Here is a 20,825-nt window from a genome sequence, read left to right on the forward strand (position 1 = left end):
GATGGTCGGAGTCTGAGCTCAAAGCCTAGAAACCAACAGCTAACCCCAACCCTAGGTACCTACCTGGTCAACGCGTCGGTGACTGCTGACCCACCAACGCGTGCAAATCGTTTGCCAAAAAAAATTTAGGCTCCCAAGAAGACCTACCCGGCACCCCACGTGGACCAACTGCGCCCTCAACTTTCTATCGCAAAATCCCCTGCGGACTATCCCAATTCTTCCATGCAGAAAAAACGACTCCACAAACCATGCAAGATTTGCGCCGGCGCTCTCCAGCAAACTGAAACTCTGGGTCTGGATTGATTCTCCTCCCTCCAACTTGGCGGCCGCCCGCTGTATGACAATGGGCCAAGAACAGAGCGCTCCTCGCGAGAACGACGACGACAACACGGACATCCAAAGCGGCCGCTCATCCCCACTTCCCCGCTGGGACCACCCGGAAAACCAGGAGCAAGTAGAACGACAACACGCGGCTACTACCGAGCCGCTCCCCGAGACCGAGCCCCCTCCCGAGGCGAGCAAGAAAGAGAAGAAGAAGAAGAAAAAGAAGAAGGATCGCGAGAGGAGCGTTGGTGAAGTTATGAACTCACCGGGCCGATCTCTGTCGCAGCTGACGCCGCTGAAGAGGAAGAAGACGCGTCCTCCGTCTTTGGGGAATGTCGAGAATGTTGGTCAGAGCCCGGATGGTGGTGGGTCGGCGAGGCGGAAGTTGAAGAAGTCGAAGCGGATGTCGTTGGGGACGATTTTGAATGACAATGCCGATGCTGTTGAGAACAACGACAGTCAGGACTCGTTTGTTCCCCAGCCGACGCTTCCAGAGCTCGAATCTGAGCCTCGGCTTGAGAATAATGAGGAAGAGGACGAGGGAATGGAGGATGCTATGGCTTCTCAACGGCGCAAATCGAGTAGCAAGAAGAAGGGCAGGAACAAGAAGGCTGAGCCAGAACCAGAGCCGGAACCAGAGCCAGAAGTGGAACCAGAGCCGGAGCCGGGGCCAGAGCAAGAGCAAGAGTCAGTGCCAGAGGTGGGACCGGCCCCTGAAGCCGCCGCCGTGGAGGGTGATATGGAATTGGACGAAGCTGAGGAGGATCTTGCCAACCTGAAGACTGAACGCCCGGATCACAATTCTGACGATGACGTCGACATGGAGGACGGTTCGGTAGCACGATCCGAGCACGTTTCCGAGACACCCGCCCCTCAAGAGGAAGAGAAGGAATCGCCTACTTCGCCCATCTTGCACGTTAAGTCCGAGCCAGGGGTGTATGACGAAGACGAGGGCATGTCGAGGCTTGGGCAGGGAGATGCCACGGACGAAGAAGAGTCACCTGTGCCAACCAAGACCGAGAGACTGCAAAGGGTGATGGATGAAGCACAGTCTGCCTACGACTCTGGGTATATCGAGACGGATGGCAGCAACGAAAGAAGTCAGAGGTTCGCGACTCAGGTTTCGCCCGCTCTGGACCATGAAGAGGCTACGCCGTCGGAAGATGAGGTAATGCAGAATGTGAAGTCTGCGCCGGAGGAGGATGAGGAGGAGATGAACGGGACACCGGCGAGTGAGGCCAGCCCTGCTCAGGCGCTTAAGGCTGCGCCTAAGAGTGAGGGTGAGGAGGAGGGAACACCAGAGAGCGAGGCCGAGGAGGAAGAAAGCGAGGTAGACGACGAAGAGCCGGTTAATGACCCCCTCGAAGACAGTGCGGACGAGGAGGAGGTAAGCGAGGAGAGGTTCTCCGAAATCCCCGAAAGCGACATTGAACAACCAGAAATGCAGCACGAGGAACCGAGAGTCGAACCACCGTCGGAAGCTGGGAATGTGCCGACCAGTCAGAGCGATCAAGCTCATGTCAATGGGACCACCGTTCAATCTTCACCAGATCTTGGCGGCGACGATGTTGCTTATGCGGCTTCGCCATCACCCCCTCCCCCCTCATCTGTCAGGGCCCGTTCTTCCACGAAACGTAAGGTGAAACGTGCTTTCAATCCCGACGCCCCGGTCAGCGAGCCAGACGCACAGCCGGAGACATCCTCAGCTCGCTCCCAGAAGAAGCGTAAATCAAGAGATCAACCAGGGGAACCTGAGGAGGAAGAGAAACCTGAGGAGCCCGAGGAGGAGCCCGAGGAGGAGCCAGAGGAGGAAGAAGCTCCTGCTCCCACCCCAGCACCCAAGAAGAAAAGGTCCAAGAAGATTCGTGAAGTTCTTCATGAGCAAGAGGGCGGCGAGATCGACGAGGAGGCCCCCGCTGCCTCTACACCTGCCCCAAAGCAGAAGAAGACACCAAGGTCAAAGAAGTCGAAGAAGGCGGCCTCCGAGGAACAAGAAGAGAAACTCGATAAGCACGGTTACGCTACTGGGAGACTTACTGCTGTTGAAGAAGATAAGGTCACCAAAGCAGTGAACAAGTTTCGCAAGGACGAGGGCCTAACCCAGGCTGAAATCAACAGGATCATACAAGAAAACCCTGCCGTAGCCGTGCACAATGCTAAGGGTGCCCCGACATTGCATGCCGCTCTTTGGACCGCTGTGTGCGAGGCGTGCCCTTCAAGATCACGCTTAAAGCTGCAGAAGTTTTGCAGACGAAAATTCCACAACTTTGTGGCACGTGGTCAGTGGACTGCTGAACAGGATGAGGAGCTACAGGAAATGATGAAGATTCACGGCAACAAGTGGACAGTCATCGGAGGCCTGATCAACAGACATCCCCAGGATGTTCGTGACAGGTGGAGAGACTATATCGTTTGCCGGGACAAAGTAGTGAAGCATGACTGGAGCAACGAGGAGGAGGCGAAGCTCACCCAAGCAGTCAAGGAGGCCGTCGACAAGATTCGGAAAGACCTCATCTCGAGGGGGGAGGACGAAGGACAAGCCGAGAGCCTGGTCAACTGGCAGGCTATCAGCGAGGCGATGGGCCGGACGAGAAACCGACTTCAGTGCATGGAGAAGTGGAAGAGAATACTCAAAGCTGAGCCGATTGCGGACCGGGACAGGGTCATCACCTTGCTACCTGATACTGACAACTGGAGGGTGAAACTGGCTCGCCAGGATTTGACCAAGATTACACCAGCTGAGAAATACAGATTGGCCTGCGTCATCCGCGATGGCTGCACGGAAACCGAGCGGGAGATCGACTGGAAGAAGATTACCGAGAGGGTCTTCAAGGACAAGTATCAGCGTCAAGCCCTGGTTGTTATCTGGGGCCGGTTGAGGTCGTCGGTGCCACACCATGGGGATAAGACCGTTCATGAATGCGCGCAGCATATTGTTGATAGGTATGATGAAGAGGGAGGATTTGGGGACAGCTACGGCAACTACCCTGATGAACAGTCCCTTCCTCCCAGCGCCAAAAAGCCTCGCGGCAGTGCCAAAAAGCCGAAAGAGCCGACGACGAGACGCCGCTCGACCTCCGTCGCCTCCGCCAAAAAGAAGAAGAAAGAGTTGAGTGAAGCTTTTATTGTTGACGAGACTGACTCTGAGGGTGAGACGGTGGAGGACACTGCGATGGAGGATACGGTGATGGAGGATGCTGCCTCGATCGCTTCCGATGCCCCACCGATCGACTCTGATGAGGAGCATGAAGAAGAAGCGCCCGAGGAGGCCGTAGACGAAGAAGCAGAAGCACCACCTCAGTCCTCCGTCGTGAAGCGCCTCGCCCCTGAAGAGGACGACACCTTGGATCAAGAAGACGAAACACGCCCCCCATTTGTGCCGTCCCCCTCGGTCGAAGCAGATGCAGCCCGCACTCGTCGCCGCGAGCGTTCTCTCTCGAACAAGCCCCCCACCCCTGCCGCCATCGAGGAAGAATCTGGTGAAGAGGTCCAGGACGAGGACATGGTCACCAGCACTCGTCTCAAGTCGGCCAAGAAGCGCCCCGCCACCGAGGAGATGTCGCCCCGCAAGAAGAAGAGAAAGACCAACTCGGAGAGTACTGTCCGGCCTGCGGTCCTGAGCAGTTCTTCGCCTGCTGTTACGTACGGGAGGAAGTCGAATAGCAGGAAGGAGAACAAGAAGGCGGCGGCGGAGGCGGTGAAGGTGAGGCGGGCGAGGGCGTTGAGCACGATCAGCAGTGATATGGATGACATGGATGATATCCCTGCGAGGCTGCCGGGGCAGACGCCGCCGGGGAGGGTGACCAGGAGAGTTGCGAGAAAGTAGGAGTATTGCAGGTCTCGGTGGCGGGAGCAAGGGAGGGGAGAGGAGAGGAGATGATAAAGCGATTTGGGGGAGTTGAAGGATGATGATGTCAGAGGGGAGAAGGGGCAGGTAGTCAGTCGTGGGTATCCAGCGAGATTGAGTCGAGTTTGGAGCGGAAGTTGGGTGGGGGAAGCGTGTGTGTGTGGTGAGGAGTGGGGGTGAGGGTTTACATTTTAATTGCATGGATTGGTTCTACCTGTATGATACTTGATGTGTTTTCGGAGAATTGTCAGCGTGCTTGGTAGATAGGAGGTGATGAAAGGGTGTATGTTTTGCATCTATAGAATGTTGTTGTGTGTACCATCTTGCGAACTCAGTGTTATGGGATGGCCCAGCTTAGCTTGGGCCGGAGCATGTAAGTCAGATCATCGTCCTTGTTGTCGTTGGCCTCATCCCTGGTGTTATGCATTTTCCTAGCGTAGGCGTTGTTGTCTTTGAGGAGCATTTCGCATTCTTTCTGCAGTCTTAATCAGTCAATCACCAGTCTGTAAGCAGGTGATGTCGAGAGGGGTGCTCACCTAGCTTCTGTACCGGTCTGTGAACTCGACGGTTAAGATCTGGATTGCTTCTAGCTTGTTCTCGTATTGGGGGCACCAGGTCTTTGAAGCCGGGCCAGGGGGTTAGTAAGGTTCGGCAGAGAGTAGGTAGGTAAGTTAGATGGCTATACCTTTAAAACGAACTCATCTTTGCTCCCGCAAAGAATGAAGAGCTGTTGCTCGAGGTATTGCGTGTCGTAGCACCTGTTTTTTTGAGGGGATGTCGACTCTTTTTTTGCTATGAGTTGGTTAATCGTGACGGTTCCCTGTCAAAGACTGTACATGGTCCGAGCTAACCTGTTGGTTCTTTAGGAAGTGATCTCATGCTCATCAAGCAGGCCAAGACCGCCTTCGAGGCAGCCTCCTGGCCAACTGCAGTGGTTACCGGGCGGTATATGTTTTCCCTCGGGGACAATGTGCGCAACGTGCAACCCGTTTCTCCTCTTTCCGGTCGGTACTTCAAAGAGCGCACTTTAACTGCGCTCTCCCATCTACATCTATCTTCGCTACGTGACCAAGAGGGCAAATCGTTTCCAACGCTCATACCATCTGCCACAGGAGCCACCCCTACTCTATGACACTCCACAACGGACACCCATCTGTGGAACTCAGCTGATTAAGAAACTGCACGGCATTTTGGGCAGAATCCGTATCTTGAAGCGACAACCCACCAGAAAAGACCTTATCTCAATGGAGTCCCCACGGTCGACAACCAAGGCAGACGAATCAAAGGCAAATAAGGAGTTGGAACTGTGATCATATGTCGAAGCTCCCAATTTGGATTCCTCACGGGCTGCGAGGGTATATTATCGTCTGAAGGTGGGCGCCTTGGTCCTCGGAAGGTAGGTGCTGATGCTGGAAGTCTTCCTCACTTTGGGGTTTGTCCCTCAGCCCATCTGTTCCTATCAGTAACTGCAGGCCGTTAAAGATGAGTTTTTCCTTACCAGGGAGAGTGGTAAGTCATTGCTGTAGAGGTTGGTAACCTGCTCGCAGCAATGATATGCCATTGATGACAAATTTCTTGTGCTTGATGTATCTCGTGTGACTTGCGAATGCCGGATCCAGAAATTGCATGTGTTTACTTCAGGAATCAAGTGTGAACCAGACAGTTCCGGCAACACACCCCCCTTTAATGCCGCTGCCCGGTGTCATTTGATTCGTTAACCACTATGCTGTTGCACTTGGAATATTAGAGATGGGGGGCAGTACTAAACATCATCGCCAACATCTTGATGTGCATGTACTTGTGGAGGCCAAAGTCCAAAGTCTGATCATCTCTGATGTCAACATAAACTCCTTGCACTGCTCGGCTTGCAGCTGCTCTGGGCCACTCAGGGTTAGGCGTGCTGGTGCTCTGCCAGCAGCACTCTGAGCAGTGCCCATCCCCCCCCCAACCTTCTGTTCTAGTACCTATAGTTATCACAGGTTTGCACCTGCTGGAAGCTGCAACAGTGAGAACCATCCCATCGGACCTCCTTCCATCTCTCTTGTTTGTTATATTCTACTCCGTAATCACAGCAATCCTCCCATAGTCAGCTGCACTAAAGGCAAGCTGCGAGCTTGGCTAGTGATCAAATGAAGTCTGACCATCGTGCTCAGCGTTCCTGCGTCCAGTGATAACATCCTCTCTCTCACCACGCAGCCCTCCCTTCTTCATGAAGCCGCCATCCTACTCCCCATTGTCAAAATTGACCCAGTTAATGCCCCATATAGTGACTGTGTGGCGAGAGATGTATATTGCAGTGGGAGTTCGAGCTGATAGTGAACGCTGTGGATCATACGGCCTGTCTACGGTCAACCCACTTGTTGTTCAGCATATAGTTTGCTATTCCCATGAAGAAAAAAGCCAGACAACCTGGCCAATCCACAAAGCCCGTCAGCAATCATAGCCTGTCAAACAAGCAACGCAAGTAGCAATTCGGATAGGTGCCCACACAAACGACTATATCCGTTACAATATCACTAGAAGACCGCAAAACCGCAACAGCAGACCACCACCGCCATCTCACTCCTTCCATATAAAACCCTTTGAAGCCACCCATCCCAAAACCGACCAGACCTGTCTTGTCACCGACCACCAAAAAGAAAACAAGAAACACCTTTCCCACCCCCAGATTCCGAACCAGCCGATATTACCACATCAACGCTCCTCAAAATAAAACCTCCCCAACCTCTCGCCCTCCTTCGGACTCCCCAGACTATCCCCTCTTCCCCCTCTCTGACCACTCCCACCACGCCCACCCTCAAACTGCTCCCTAATAATCCTCTCCGCCGCCTCCCTACTATTCGCCCCAGTCCCCGTAGACTCAGACCCAACAGACAACGTACTCGGTGACGTTACATGGCCCCTCTGCTGCTGCTGCTGCTGCTGGGCCAAAGCCAGCGCCTGCTGCTGAGCAACATGCTGATGCGACCCCGGCTGCTGCGTCTCCCTGATAGCACTCGTCGGATGCGTCAAAGGCTGCCCCTCCTGCATCGGAACCGGCCCCCCAGTAGTAGTATCAACAAAGACATCATCCCCCACACTGCCCGGCATCGTAACCCCCTGCGCGGCAGCCACCGTCCCCTCCAGCGCAACCCCATCCACCATCCTCGCTCGCTGAATCTCCCTCGCGGCGGTCTGGCTGACGGGGGTGTCACTGTTGCTGCCGTTATTGTTACCGCTATTGTTATTCTCCGCCAGCCTTGCATCAGCAACCGGCCTCCCAACCCCAAGCCCACCACCAATATTCCGCCCCGTCATCCCCAACCCCCCCCCAGGCGCACCCTCACTAAATCCAGAGTTACTCCTCTCCAAGCCCCCTATCCCCCCTTGCCCTCCACCACTCGGCATCCCCCTCCGATGATAAATAGGCCCACTAACCGTACTCCCCGCCCCCTCCCCAAAGCCCACCAAACTCTCCCTCCCATCATCCTCCTCATCGTAAGTCCCCGCGCTCCTCCTACTCAACCCATCATCATCCATCTCATCAATCATCATATCCTCATCCACATACCCGCTCCCCCCCGCAACACTAGCACTATCCATCTCAGTCAACATATCCTCATCCCCATCCTCCCTCCCCCTCATCGTCGTAGTCCTGCTCCTCCCGCTGACTGACCCACCCCCCAGAGAAGGGGACACTTCTGTTGCCGAGGCAGACCCAACAGTGCTCATCTTGTTTTGCATTTGGGGTTGACCTTGAGCATCAAAGTAGGCTATACCTGTTGGGGGTTGGAATTGTTGGGTTTGGGTATAGGGTTGGATAGGTTGTTGTTGGCCGGATCGGAATTGTTGTTGTCGAGAAAAAGCGGCGGGGGCCAGACCGGTGAGGCGGGAGATGCGGTCGGCGCGTTCGGCTTCGAGGGAGGAGTTGGATGGGTCATATTGGGGGGGTAGGCCGCGGGGATTTAGAGGGTGAGGGTGGTGGTGGACGGTGCCCTTGTGGCCGTCTTTGATGGCTGTTGTGGAGAGGGCCGAGAGGGAGGTGGTCGTGGAGGTTGGGGTTCCGCTGAGTGAGAGTCAGGGGGTGATTAGTAGAGGTGGAAGGGGAAAGGGAGATACATACGGAATCTCAGGGGTGTCTGGGTTGGAGGGGCCTGGAGGGAGGTTGATGAGGGTTGGATGGGAGGTCTGCGACATCTTTGCTGATGGTATATGTGGGTGCTGGAGGTGAGGCTTCGTGCGAGGCTGAGGGCAACTGATAATAGGGGTTGCGACACACGGAATCTGTGCTTTCTGAGTTGTAGTCCGACGATGCCGACGACGTACAAAGACGAAGTGGGTGATGTTATCCGCGCGTTTGGCTGGCTCGCTGTTGTTACTTGTTGATGCTAAAGAGACGACGAACAAAACGCGACGGAGATGGGATATCAGAAGCTGCTGGATGAAACGGAGAAAGGATCGCTTGGTGGACTTGCATGCGCTGCTCCCATCCCAAAGAAAGACGAGCGACGGCTTCGCGGGGCTGCTGGACGGTCTGAAGTCGCGGAGGGTGTGGGGCCATGACGTCTGACCTGGGAGTCTAACCAATCACAGCACGAGATGCACCCTTGTGGTTCGACGCTGCGGGGTCAAGCAACTGTTAAGCTTTGAGCTCAGCGGGACCCGCTCCATGACAGCGGCAACGACGACCCTCTCTCTCTCTCTCTCTCTCTTTCTCGTGGTGAAAATAGCATCAGATACAGCGACGCTTCATTTATGATAACAACAAGAAGAAGATATTCTTATATCATTCGTATCAAAACTTCCCAGGCATAAACCCCACCACCTCCGTCTTCTCCACAATCCCCTTTGCACCCTCCCAAAAAGCAGCATACGCCGGGTCTGTCTTGAGATAATATTCCCTGTCCTCGTCACTGTCGAACTCGCTCACAAAGGCATGAGTTACTCTGTCCTGTTTACCCCTTCAGTATACTGTTATCATCTCCCTAGAAACCACAGATGACAAGGAAAAGAACGCACTTGGGCATCACTCATGTGTGTATTCACCCCTCCAATTATATTCTTCATATACGGCCGGTTGGTCTCTGGATGGAGGCAGGTGTCTTTAAGCGCTAGGAGCTTGTCACAGACCTGACACAAAAATGGTAAGAGCTAGGCTTCTTGACTGGGTGATGAAAAGGGGTGGGTGGCTGTTTGGCGATGACTGACTTCTTGAACCTCCTCCGGTGTGGCCAGCGGTTTGAAGCTGAACATCACCACGTGCATTACGCCCATGTTGACTGTTTCTTGCGAGAAGTTGAAGATGAAAGATGATTCTTGTGTGTCTTGTTTTGCTTGATGATGATGATATGCCTGAACTTCCAGTGGGGGTGGTCAATCTGGTGCTTTTGAGGGTCTGATCTTTGTGCTCCCACTCATCCAACCCCGCATCCATTACATCACTGTTCACCAACCCAACCCGTGATCGATCAGCAGCATCTCGACCAAAAGTCACCTGTTCCAGGCCTCACTCACCAGGCTCACAAATCAGGGGATGATCACCTGTTCTGAATGCAACAATGCAAAGAACCATAAAAATGGAATTGTGTGGGTATCTGGTACGAAACCAGTCTCATGCAAACATGCGGAAATCCAAGGCCAAAAAAAATTAACATAGAGAAAAGACCATCACCCCATCACCCCTAAGCCTTGCAGCACCCCTTCATCTCCCCCCCGGTAACAGCCAACCCATCCACCTTCTTCGCCAGCTCATCAGCCGTATTCAACGCAGTACTGCAGTTGAAACTCTGCTTCGAACTCGGCACATCCAACGCCGGGTTCTTGTCAAAAAAGTTCACCGGCCTCAGCATAACCTTCAACATCTCCATCGGCATAACCGGGAAATCTTCAACCCTGGGGATGTGATTGATCCCAAAATTCACCCACAACACCGGGTCCTGCTCCTTTGTCAAATCCTCCTTCCTCTCGGCCCAGCTCCTGACTCCCTTGCCGCCATGGCTCTGGTTGGTGTACTTCCCGCCCGCAAACAGCTCCCCGTCAACATACTTGGTGACATAAAAACTCCGATCGGCAAACTCGGCGCGCTTGTAGTGGTAGCTGTCCTTGTCTGCGAGGATGGGCTGGAAGGGGGGCACGTGAACCTTGTAGCCTACCGGGAGCTTGTTGACCGTGTTCTTGACTGATGGGTTGAGGATCTTGAACGTCCGGTTCTTGCTCGGGTCGAGGTCGTAACCACCGGTGGTGTCGATGACCGTCTTCTTGACCATGTAACCGTGGCCGTTGGGGTTGAGCTTAGGGTCGCGGGGCATAGCCTCGGCTTCTTCGTATGCGATCTGGTTGCCGTGGCCGCCGATCATGGGGTCGACGCGGAGGGAGAAGAAGTGTTGGTGGTAACCGCCGAGGACGCCGGGGTGGACGACGGTGCCAAAGGGGTGCGGCACCTCGGTGAGGTCGAGGTCGAGGGGCTGGGTGGACAAGATACCCGTTGCCCTGACTTCGTACGTGATGTCACCGGCTTGGTTGAAGATGAAGGCGAGGATGTACTCGTAGTTGCTGACCGTCAGGATAGACTGGAGGACGAGCTCGCGGTTGCGGACGACGACGGCGCGGTTGGTGCGGTAGTTGGTGTGCTTCCAGAGGAGACCAGAGTCTTGCTCGTGGATGCAGACGACGTTGGGGGCGTCGACGGGCTTGCCTTCGGCGTTGCCGAGGACAGAGGAGATGTAGTAGATGCTGCCGAGGCAGTCGCAGCCGAGCTGGAGGTTGTTGGCTGTCAAACCAGCACCGACGTCACCCAAGTCAAAGGCGCACTTGCGGTGGAAAGGGTTACGCGGGTCACCGTAAGGGATCGCCATGTCGGAGAGAGACAGGCGGTAGAACAAGGGGCGGTTGTCGTAGTGAACATCGTAGAGGACCATGCCCTCTCTCTGGTTGAAGCCGACCTTGAAGTCCCACTTCTGCCACTTCAGTGTCCGGCCGAGCTCAGAGAAGGGCTCAACTGTGAAAGAGGCTCCCTCAGGCTGGACAACCTGGAGAGGCTTGAGGTCGGTGCGCATGGTGTGGGCTTCAGGGATGTACTCGTTTGCTGGGCGGTCCTGCCATGTGAAAGGCTTGATGGTCTCGTCATGGCCGGTAGGCATGATGTCGATACGAACCAGCTCGAGGGTGGCCGGGTCAATGACGGGAGAGACGGGGAGGGGGAAGGAGTAGTGGCAGCTGTCCTCTTCGGATGAGTTCTTGGGGTCGCGAAGGTAGAGGTTGCATTGCATGACACGCTTGTCGTCGAAGAACTTGGCCTCCTTGATGCCGTCGGCACCTGTATAGTGTTAGTTCATGTTCGGGTCCCCAAGATCAGCAAAAAGACATACCATAAATCCAAGGATCCATCACAACCACCGCCCCCTCGGGAAGACCCAGCTTCTCAATCTCAGCCTTCACCTCGGGAATCTCCAGCACGGCCTTCTCAACCTCCTCAAGCTCAGCCATATCACTGTTGGGGTGCTCAAAAGGCCCAAGCTTGGCGTTGAACTCGACCTTTTGAGTGGTCAAGTTGACAACCGCCTCATGGACATTGTGCTGTATGGAGTTTAGCATTTTGAGCAGTGACGGTGGAGTGGAAGGGCAGACTTACAGTTCCTCTAAGTGTATAAACAATAAAAGACTTCCTCTCAAGCGGCGCAGGCTTCTCACCCGCCCTCTCTGCAGCAAGCCAAGGGGCAAGAATCTTCTTCTCGGGCTCATGAAGAGTGTTGACCTTGAACTGGAGCTTCGTCCCTTCAGGCCAGACAGACCTAACCAAGTCCGCACCCTTGCTGATCTCCTCACCAGTCAAAGGACCAAGAGGATGTGTTACCGGCGCAGCCTTGGTCGCCTCGCTGGAAACAATAGCAGCCTTGACCGCAGCAGTGTTGTCAGTCTCGATGACCGGGGCCTGGGCGGCCTTTGCGTCTTGATTGGCAACCATTGTGAGGATGTGGCGAGTGTGTCTGTGTTGTGTGATGAAAGGAGAAACAAGTGAATCAACCAAAGAGGATATCCCCTTTATATATCAAAACCATTTACTGAGGCGGAGTGCAGGGAGAGATGAATGAACAGTTACTCCACCCTATCCTCATTGATAATGATAAGACAGACAGGTCGAGATACGGGATAGCTAGCCCAATCTGTTCCTAAAAACCGCAGGTAATGGTGGGTTCGCATCCCAGTTCTTGGGCGCCCAGCTGTTGTCCAATCCTTTGAGCCGTTGACTGCCGTTGCTGTCTTCGGTGGTGTGCCGGTGTGGCGGACGCATATGTTGTCCCCACGTGAACCTACTTCGTCGACCATCTGTTCTGTTAGAGTCTGCCATAGATTGTTCCTCACTTCCGTTACCGTCAGGACCCCGCCCTGATATGCATGGGCTTCCGTGACACTTGCTCGACATCTCACACTAGTATCAACAGGATATCCTGGTGTAAGCAAGACGTGCAACAAAGAGTGACACCCTCGATCGGATGCAGGGGGGATGGAGGTGTTCGATAAGGCGGGAAAGCCCCGCTCGCTTACCCCGCTGATCTCCGCATCCGCATTCCGGACACATCGGAAACGTCATGCTCCAGGCCGAGATTCTGAAAAAGTGATCTGAACTCCAAGAAAAGGTGTAGTAGAAAGGCACAAGACTTTTAGATTCCGGTGTATGAACTGTAGATAGAAGTCTGTATGCGTGTCCAAGATCGATGTCCAAAAGGCTGAGCCAGCCCCGAGATGCACGCTGTGCTGTGGTGGTGAGATCGGTTACCAAGCCAAACCAAACGAGAGCGGAGGGGTTCACACAAAGCCCAATCACAAGAAGGAAGACGTAACCCTCCAAGACCCTGTAACAAGCCAAAGACGGGAATACCATCTGTGCAGCTCCTCCATCCATCCAGGCATTGGCCCCTGAATACCTTCAACCCTGCTGTTGCCGTTAAAAAAGCAGCTCTTAAGTCCAAGAACCACCTCGCCACGAGCCTTGTCAACACTGGCACTGATGACAAAAAGGCCATCCGAGTCTCTTGGGCCCGCATTCCTCGGCGTATCACCGCAGCGGACAACAATCTCAGTTGGTGTCTTCTCAACAACCTCAAAGTGGTCAGTCAGCTGTGTACCTGGCTCATAGGTCGACTTGGATAGCTGATCAGTCGTCCATAGCTGGGCAGCGGTGGCGGGTCTCTGGTATTTCCGGGCAAGATAAGCCCGTTGAAAGCGATATCCTGCAGGAGATGTAAAGTTAGTTCCAAAAATGGATATGGCGTGGTTTGTGACTGGTTGGGTGGGCGGTGGATGAGGGTAAGCCTCACCTAATCCTCCCCAGACACCACGGCAAAACTCCAGAGCCAGATCGCCCTCGCGCTGGAGGAGCTCGGGCTTGATTTTATCAAGTGGAATGCGCTTGTAGACGAGGTCTTGCGTTGAGGCATTATTGTGTCGGTTGTATTTGCGGAAGCTCTTTGAGCGCCATAAGGGGTCGTCTTCGGGCAGCGGGCTCTCAAGGCGGGTGGTTGTGCCAAGATAGCCAACAGTGCCGGCCGTGGCTAGGAAGGCAGTCGTGAATGTTTTGCGGATGATGCCCATGTTTGTTGGTTTGTTTGTTGTCGCTGCAAGAAGGGTTCACCTGGTCTCGGTTGTATTGAAAGGATGGTGGCCGATGGGTTGGCCACTGTTGGGTGAACCCGATCGGTTGGACGAGCGGCTGGACGGCTGCGGCACGGTCGGAGGTTGGTTGGGTGGGTCGAAAGATGAGGGGCATCTCCCGATTAATTGGTGCATTCTGATTGGCTGCAGTGGATCAGCCCTATTCCGCTTCTAAGATGGGCAAGTCCACTTACACGGGACCTATCGGCAGGGCACATGACCTGAAGGCCGCTACCACGGCGCTGGTAAGACTCCACTGCTATCGGATTTGTGTTTGCAACATCAAATTCATGTTACTGAAATTTTGGATCACTTATCGGGAGTCGATAAAGATCCCCATCTGTGTTATTTGCCTGAATCTGGAGCTGAGTGCTTGAGTGAGTCGATTCATGTGGAGCACGTTGTCTTTTATCATTCTCACCCATCAACTTCGATCATGACATGTCAAATTACCAACTACACTCCTGAGGCGCCATCGTGGCGTTTTTCTTTTTTTGGATTTCCTAAGCAACCTGGCTTAGCTGGTGAGTTCCCCTACTTCAGTGCCACCTCCCCCAATACTATTCAGAGTCCATCCACGCCCCTGACCACTATGGCAAGGAAATAGGTTCATTATCTTCGTCGTCTTTGCCGGTATCGGCATCATGATTATAGGCGCCCCGGGTTGTGAGGGTTGAATCAAAACACTCTGCCCAACACTTCTCCTCGCTCCCTTCCGTCCAAACAAACTCGTATACAACATCAGATACGGTTCTGTACTATACTACCACCCAGCTGACTAAACACACGGCCACACCCATGGCCATACATGTAACATACTGGCAACAAAAGAAGAGCAAAATCATTCAAGAGGGAGTAGAGCGGGTCAAAAAAGAACTCTCCACGCTAGAAATTTAGACACTTGAGATCCTTATTGTTGTCTAACAAGCTTAGACAGGAGATCCTGTTGGACTTAACCGATAAATTGCGAGTTAACAACATAATGAAGGCCGAGACTTCCCAGAATATACACGGCCTGTAAATATGTGTTGGCTTGAACTCGTTGTTTGTATCTTGGCTTGGTGTTGTGTTTGTCTGAGGACTGTGAAGCATGGTGGATACAGGCTCGGAAACAGGTATGACTGCCCTTGTGTTGATGGGTATGATATTTCGAGTTTAGTTGCTTTAGTGATTTTCGATAGCAGGAAGTTGGCTAGGTAAGGTAGATAGTTCGATAGCACCCTTGAAGTTAAGGAGCGGCACTTTATATACCTAAAGGGAGGTACAGTAAACTGATCAACATAATGAAGCTGGAAGGAGAAGGAGCTGATACTGGATCAAGAAGTAAACTCAAATTTACTGAGATATTGTGACCGAATGATTGGCCCTTATAGACTCAAATTTGCTCTGATTGCCACAGAGGTTAAACTTTTATAATTATCTGCCAGGCTTTTGTCACCAAGGTATCAGACTAGAGGTAACTTTGTCATTGACGCAAACAGCTCTGTTCAGCCACCATTGCTTGACTCATTGGTATTAATCAAGTCATGTGGATGAGATCGCACCCGGGGCCAAAGGTTTAACCCATCACCAAGACTGGTCCCTCTCCCTCCCTTCACTGCGTCCTGTTCTGTGTATCCGATTCCTCATACCGAGGAGGCGGTGTTTCATTCCCAGATTGTGTGGCTGTTACATTTGCCCCTGCGCGAGCTTGGGAGCTCTCAACATCCGCTATCCTGTGATGTAAGATAGTTAGGTTCTCAGCAGTCAAAGTGCGACTTTGAAGCGAGCCCCTCTGTGCTGCTGATGTATTGATCCGAGATTGTTGGCTGGTCGAACCGCCCCCACCGGACCTAGAGCGCCTTTGAGTGTATGTAATTGGCCTCGGTTGTTCTGCGGCTGTATGTCTAGACGGCTTCGGCACTGCCGTTCTTGCTCGCTCTGGTGCGGCCACCATAGGGACCTGAGGTTGCGGTGCAGAATTCACAAGCCCTGTCCCAGGGGCTGCTCCCTCTCCTCTAATTGCAGAAGAAGCTCGGCCGGTTTCGCTCTCACCCCCAACCTCCAGGTCCACATCTGTCTTCCTTTTGTTCTTAGCCTTCTTATTTTCCTTCCCAAACTCAGGTAGATTGAGACAAGGGCACTCCACCCCACAGCACGTCTTGATACCGATCTTCTGCACCGCTGCATAAGGTAGCACAGACAAAGACCCAGACGCCATAACGACAAGGAAGCCGCCCAGTCCTACAACCAGGAGAGCCGGTAATGTAAACACAAACAGGAAATAGAGCATAAAGTAGCACGGGAACAAGCAGCCCTCCTGCTGGCAGACCCTGATACACTTGGGTTCGTCATCGGCCCATGCACGCGAACACACCATCGCACTGGCGAGAAGGAAGGATATCACAGCCCAGACGATGGCAGCGACTATCACTATTGATGTTGACCGGTTTCCGGTGAGGTTCATGAACCACTCATCGATTGATGGTGGCATGTCGTCCATGTTCCAGGTTCTTTGCGGTGATGGTAACGGCTGGGGTGATGATGTTGCTGGCAAGCGTTGATCCGGACAAATGAACTTGGATGAATGGAGGCAGCTTCGTGATGGCGATGAATCGTGGAAAAAATGGGATTCCGGGTGCGGTGTAGGTAACTTTGCAGGAATTCACTGCCTCAAACTTGCTCTGGTTAATCGTTGTTGTTAAAGTTTGCAAGTGACTGCGGCACTCAACAGCCACCGACTTCATCGGCGTCATTCTCCACCGCTGGGATAGATTCAGGTTGTCAAGGTGTAAATTGCAAGAAGGGTATCTCTGAGGGAGTGTAAGAAACTCTAGGATCTAAAATACATGATTTAAAGGATACAAAATTGAAGTGAGGTTGAAGTCCATCTCTTGCCGTGAATGTTTGTTTCATCAATGAGTGAGAATACATGATTTCGTTCTTCGAGAGCTAAACGCACATTGTAAGAAAAGGCCAATGACAAAAGAGAGAAAGTACAGAAATGAGATCTTTGGCTTGAAATGAGGGGTATCCGGTAGTCTAATAAACAGCATGACAAAAGGAAGAAATGGCGAGGTGCCAGGCAGGTACCGCAGAGCGCGATCATAAACGATAACTTAAACGAAGAATTAGCACAAGTGGGGGATCGCAATCTGGACAGAAGACGTACCAGAATAATACGAGAAAAAAAAAAATTAACTCATCGGTATTCATAAAGCATCCCCATCTTCATCGTCATCCTCAAATATAAGCGTGGCAGCTCCGACACCGTCTCAAGCTAGGCGTCGATGGCCTCGGAGTGGGGATCCACCTCCGGCAACGCTCATGGTTGCGGCGCCGGCAGGTGGCCCAGTCATCTCCATACCAGCAGTAGTTGTCATCGTCACGACGGTAGGTTCGGCGATATCTTCTGCGGGTGCGGGCATAGCAGAAGTAGTACCCGGTTGTGTGGCAGTAGCTGTAGCGCTCACAAAAGATGCACCATTCCAGGCCAGTGCGGAAGTTGTGTCCGAAGCCGTAGCTGTATTCGGGGGTGGACGGGTAGGGCCACACCATTTTGACCAGGCTGCTGAATCTCAGTCTGGTCAACAGTGGTGGCTGGGTGATGGTTGATATCTGTAGTTTGGTGTAGCTTTGGTGTAGCTTCCAGGTCGTCAAAAAGAAACTTGAGATTTTAACGAGTGCGGTTTGAATGATCAGTGATTACACTGAGAGAAAAAGAATGAACACCCGAAGACGTCCAACACAAAGAGGCAGCCTTTTAAGCAGCATTTTCATGCTATTTCCCCAGCCCATCATGCGGGCGCTGTCTTAACCTTTGGCCATTGCCTGACCACAATGATTCATAGCAGAAACAAAGAATAAAATCACGATGGCGAGGGTTTGCAAGATATAAAGTTTATGCCGTGGCCCAACCTCGACGTTGGTGATGTTTTTCAGGTCATGCATGATGGGGCTGGGAGGCCATGCTGAAGTGGCAGGCGACCAATCTGATGGTCGCGCGTTGGGGTCAGCTGCCCGACTTGCTCCCACCTGCCACCTGCCAAACTCTAAATTTCCATTTTTCCTTGGTTTTGCTGTTTGATTTCCACCGTTTGAAATTATGGCAGCCCAACTTGGACGGAGTCCGGTGGACTTACCAGCTCAAGGGTGTTTACCGTGGTCGGATTTGACCTTCGGTGAACCACCAGTCATCAACAGAACTTGATCTTGAAGGTCGCTTTTTTGTCGTTCGATTGACTTCCATCCACATGATCGAAATCCATCATGCGCCGCCAGAAAGTTAACCAGCACTGTTCTCAACTGGTCAATATTTTCTTGGATATTTTCTTCTATTCTCCAAATCTCTTGTCGCCCAGATCGACGGTTAGGGTTCCGAATGATGTAAGCTCACTGACGAGACATCGTGATATGAACTGTGCTCATATTCTCTGCAACAGAAATGGTAATGTAAGTGACGATCAACTACTGCCGGCCATACCGATCTTACTAGGCCATGACCGTGTAACCTCAACCTTGTTCCTCATCTTGGTGCTCCCTTCATACTGATCTTTCACCTTGACCGGTCGATGGGTCTTGGCATAATCTGCCACCGCAGATTCTTCCACGATGACAGATTATATCTCGCGTAAGCGGCTTGTCTCGGCCAGTTACTACTCAACTAGTTATTGCTCTGTCTGCCTTTCCATCCGGCTGCCGGCAGTTACTTCTTGTCCGGAATGCTACACCCCTGAACTGACTGGGTTTGATGCAGATATCCCAAAGCCTTCTCGTACCACATCTATTAGGTTGCACAGCAGAACTTTACAGAAGAGCATTGCATCACCGAATGCTGGCAGAATGACTACGGTATCTAAGAAAGGAACGTGTATTGCTGAGTGTTCAGATACTGACGACAAAGACAAAGGATCGATCAAGAATGACCCTGTGCATAGACCGCAGAGCCTCTGGCGGGAGTGCCCGTCTTCGGGTCAGGGACAAGCTTCCGTTCCCGCCTCGACGGCTCGGCACCTACCTTGGCCTTTGGGTGTATTAGCTTTATGAGTAAGCAACCTGCCCATGTCGGAGTTCATGTTTAACTCGCCCGGCAGACCGGCTCTGTGAGACAAGAGAATGGTAGATATGGGATGATGACTGCCGATGACACAAGTTCGCTCGCTTTCCCCTCATGTTGTGTACGTGCCACAGTGAGGAGGTTGACAGGAACCTACGAGGGCTCTCGCACTATGGGTGCCACGGCATGACGGCATCACAAATCAGGCACCGAGTCCCTGACCTCAACAGACAGACTACAGTTGCATCCCGTCGATCCGGAGGCCTGACAGGTCGTTCAGTTCCGTGTCCTTCTGCATCATGATGGCCACGTCCCCTCTGCAGTCTGCAAACCCCTGAGGCTTCCGACATGAGACATTCCACCCAATGAGAACGTCGACTGTAAGCAGCCACCTGAATACTTGGACATCAGTTAACGTGGCGTGGTAGGTGAAACTGGACTATCTAATGGCTGATACAGTGATACTGAAGAATACCAATAGTAGATTTTGGTTTGAGTCGGTCATTGCATTGTATTCAGAGCCTTTGCGGACTTTTTACAACTTGATGGCGGAAATTAGGGACTACCTACTTACCTACATCGCTCTATCAGCCCCATGTACAGTACGCGCCATGCGTGTTGGCTGAGGCGACAGGTTTCTCCCCTCGGTCCGAGCTGGCGAGGCCTTGGACGTCCCCATCGTCACAACTCGGGCGTAGTTCGAACTGAATCTCACCACGCTGATCATCATTGACATATAGGTGATGATACGGGGAAAGAAAGCACACCTCACGGCGGTGAGCTGATTTCTCATCTTTGCATAAAATGCATATCATGGAGGACTCAATCCGTCGGACGATGGCTCGAACGGGCAGGTCGACATTCTGACAGCGCCGCTTCTACTGAGATATTTTACAGCACGGAGACACGGAGTAATGAACATGGAGGCACCGGCAGAACAGTCTTTCACGATGCTGACTGTAAATGAGACACACTCACCATCATAGTCCGTCGAAATTCCTTTTCCGGGCTTCCAGAGGCAGGCTGACTACAGCAGCAGAGATATGCCGGTCTTCGGAACAGGCTTGGAGTCCTCTCCTCTCGAAGTCACTAGATCCTGGCTTCTCAAGGTCCACGACATGAAAGCCACAGGTCAAGTCATGTTGTGACATCTATATCAAGGACGCTCTCTCCTCACTTTCGCTACCCCTTTCTTTTATCATCATTCTCATCATCAGGAGTCCAAGCATACCAACAATAGTACTTTACCCACCACAAACAAACCCTTTGGACCCCCCCTCCCAAACCCACCAAAATGTTCATCCCAACCAGCACACTCACCACCCTCGTGGTGGCCTTCCTCTCCCTCGCCTCCGCAGCCCCCACCACACCCGCCCCGGCCTCTCCCCTCGAGGTTGAAGCCCGTGAGATTGCTGCCCGCGCTAGAGGACAGTTCACTTGGTACAACACCGGTCTGGGCGCCTGCGGAAAGTGGAACAACGACGGTGAGCTCGTTGTTGCGCTTAACCGCCATGTATTTGATCCTCAGACCCCGAATGGGAACCCTAACAACAATCCTTTGTGTGGGAGGATGATTCGGGCTAGCTATAATGGGAAAACGGTTGATGTTAGGGTTGTGGATAGATGCCCTGGGTGCGCTGCTGGCGATTTGGACTTGAGCCCGACTGCGTTTCAGAGGTTGGCGTCGCTTGGTACAGGGAGGATTACGGGGGATTGGTGGTGGATTTGAGGAGTGGATATGTGGGGGAGAAGGGAGGTTGAGGTGAGATCTGACAGGGAGAATGGTGATCGACGACGGGTGGTTCGGGTTGACTGGAGGATACTTTGTTTGTTACATTCGCTTCTTGGGGTGGGAGGTGTTTGATGGGGGAGATTGATGTGTGCGAGATTGAGCTGTTAGCATACCTGGAGGAGACCAGACTGGAGGTACATTTAGCTAGTACATTCGCTTATATTGATTTACATCTTTTTTTTTTAAACCTATCACTG

General features: G+C 52.8%; 8 protein-coding genes across 8 annotated transcripts; 3 read left to right on the plus strand and 5 right to left on the minus strand.

Moving 5' to 3' along the window:
• Window positions 1–337: 337 nt before the first annotated feature.
• Window positions 338–4,150, plus strand: QC763_509720 (uncharacterized protein; the record flags this gene model as incomplete). The annotated part of the gene is given in 2 exon segments (XM_062913555.1): window positions 338–2,098; window positions 2,111–4,150. 2 exon segments carry the CDS (start codon window positions 338–340, stop codon window positions 4,148–4,150), a joined length of 3,801 nt encoding a protein of 1,266 aa, XP_062764977.1.
• Window positions 4,151–7,508: 3,358 nt separating this feature from the next.
• On the minus strand, window positions 7,509–8,347 carry QC763_509725 (uncharacterized protein; the record flags this gene model as incomplete). The annotated part of the gene is made up of 3 exons (XM_062913556.1): window positions 7,509–7,562; window positions 7,589–8,216; window positions 8,274–8,347. The coding sequence occupies 3 exons, from the start codon at window positions 8,345–8,347 to the stop codon at window positions 7,509–7,511; spliced, it is 756 nt and encodes a 251-aa protein (XP_062764978.1).
• Window positions 8,348–8,945: 598 nt separating this feature from the next.
• On the minus strand, window positions 8,946–9,424 carry QC763_509730 (uncharacterized protein; the record flags this gene model as incomplete). Its single annotated transcript, XM_062913557.1, has 3 exons — window positions 8,946–9,101; window positions 9,170–9,280; window positions 9,359–9,424. 3 exons carry the CDS (start codon window positions 9,422–9,424, stop codon window positions 8,946–8,948), a joined length of 333 nt encoding a protein of 110 aa, XP_062764979.1.
• A 407-nt stretch (window positions 9,425–9,831) lies between these two features.
• Window positions 9,832–12,113, minus strand: QC763_509740 (uncharacterized protein; the record flags this gene model as incomplete). Its single annotated transcript, XM_062913558.1, has 3 exons — window positions 9,832–11,465; window positions 11,518–11,725; window positions 11,781–12,113. The coding sequence occupies 3 exons, from the start codon at window positions 12,111–12,113 to the stop codon at window positions 9,832–9,834; spliced, it is 2,175 nt and encodes a 724-aa protein (XP_062764980.1).
• An 857-nt stretch (window positions 12,114–12,970) lies between these two features.
• On the minus strand, window positions 12,971–13,860 carry QC763_509750 (uncharacterized protein; the record flags this gene model as incomplete). The annotated part of the gene is made up of 2 exons (XM_062913559.1): window positions 13,468–13,860; window positions 12,971–13,380 (listed from the first exon to the last, which is right to left on the minus strand). Exons 1-2 carry the CDS (start codon window positions 13,739–13,741, stop codon window positions 12,971–12,973), a joined length of 684 nt encoding a protein of 227 aa, XP_062764981.1. The 5' UTR covers window positions 13,742–13,860.
• Window positions 13,861–15,395: 1,535 nt separating this feature from the next.
• QC763_509755 (uncharacterized protein) lies at window positions 15,396–16,283 on the minus strand (the record flags this gene model as incomplete). Its single annotated transcript, XM_062913560.1, has 1 exon — window positions 15,396–16,283. The coding sequence occupies one exon, from the start codon at window positions 16,281–16,283 to the stop codon at window positions 15,396–15,398; it is 888 nt and encodes a 295-aa protein (XP_062764982.1).
• Window positions 16,284–17,801: 1,518 nt separating this feature from the next.
• Window positions 17,802–19,026, plus strand: QC763_0076720 (uncharacterized protein; the record flags this gene model as incomplete). Its single annotated transcript, XM_062906046.1, has 3 exons — window positions 17,802–18,166; window positions 18,718–18,826; window positions 18,971–19,026. The coding sequence occupies exons 1-3, from the start codon at window positions 18,050–18,052 to the stop codon at window positions 19,024–19,026; spliced, it is 282 nt and encodes a 93-aa protein (XP_062764983.1). The 5' UTR covers window positions 17,802–18,049.
• Window positions 19,027–20,130: 1,104 nt separating this feature from the next.
• QC763_509759 (uncharacterized protein) lies at window positions 20,131–20,565 on the plus strand (the record flags this gene model as incomplete). The annotated part of the gene is made up of 1 exon (XM_062913561.1): window positions 20,131–20,565. One exon carries the CDS (start codon window positions 20,131–20,133, stop codon window positions 20,563–20,565), a length of 435 nt encoding a protein of 144 aa, XP_062764984.1.
• Window positions 20,566–20,825: the final 260 nt, after the last annotated feature.

This window comes from Podospora pseudopauciseta (assembly GCF_035222475.1).
Source record: "Podospora pseudopauciseta strain CBS 411.78 chromosome 5 map unlocalized CBS411.78m_5, whole genome shotgun sequence".
NCBI lineage: Eukaryota > Fungi > Ascomycota > Sordariomycetes > Sordariales > Podosporaceae > Podospora > Podospora pseudopauciseta.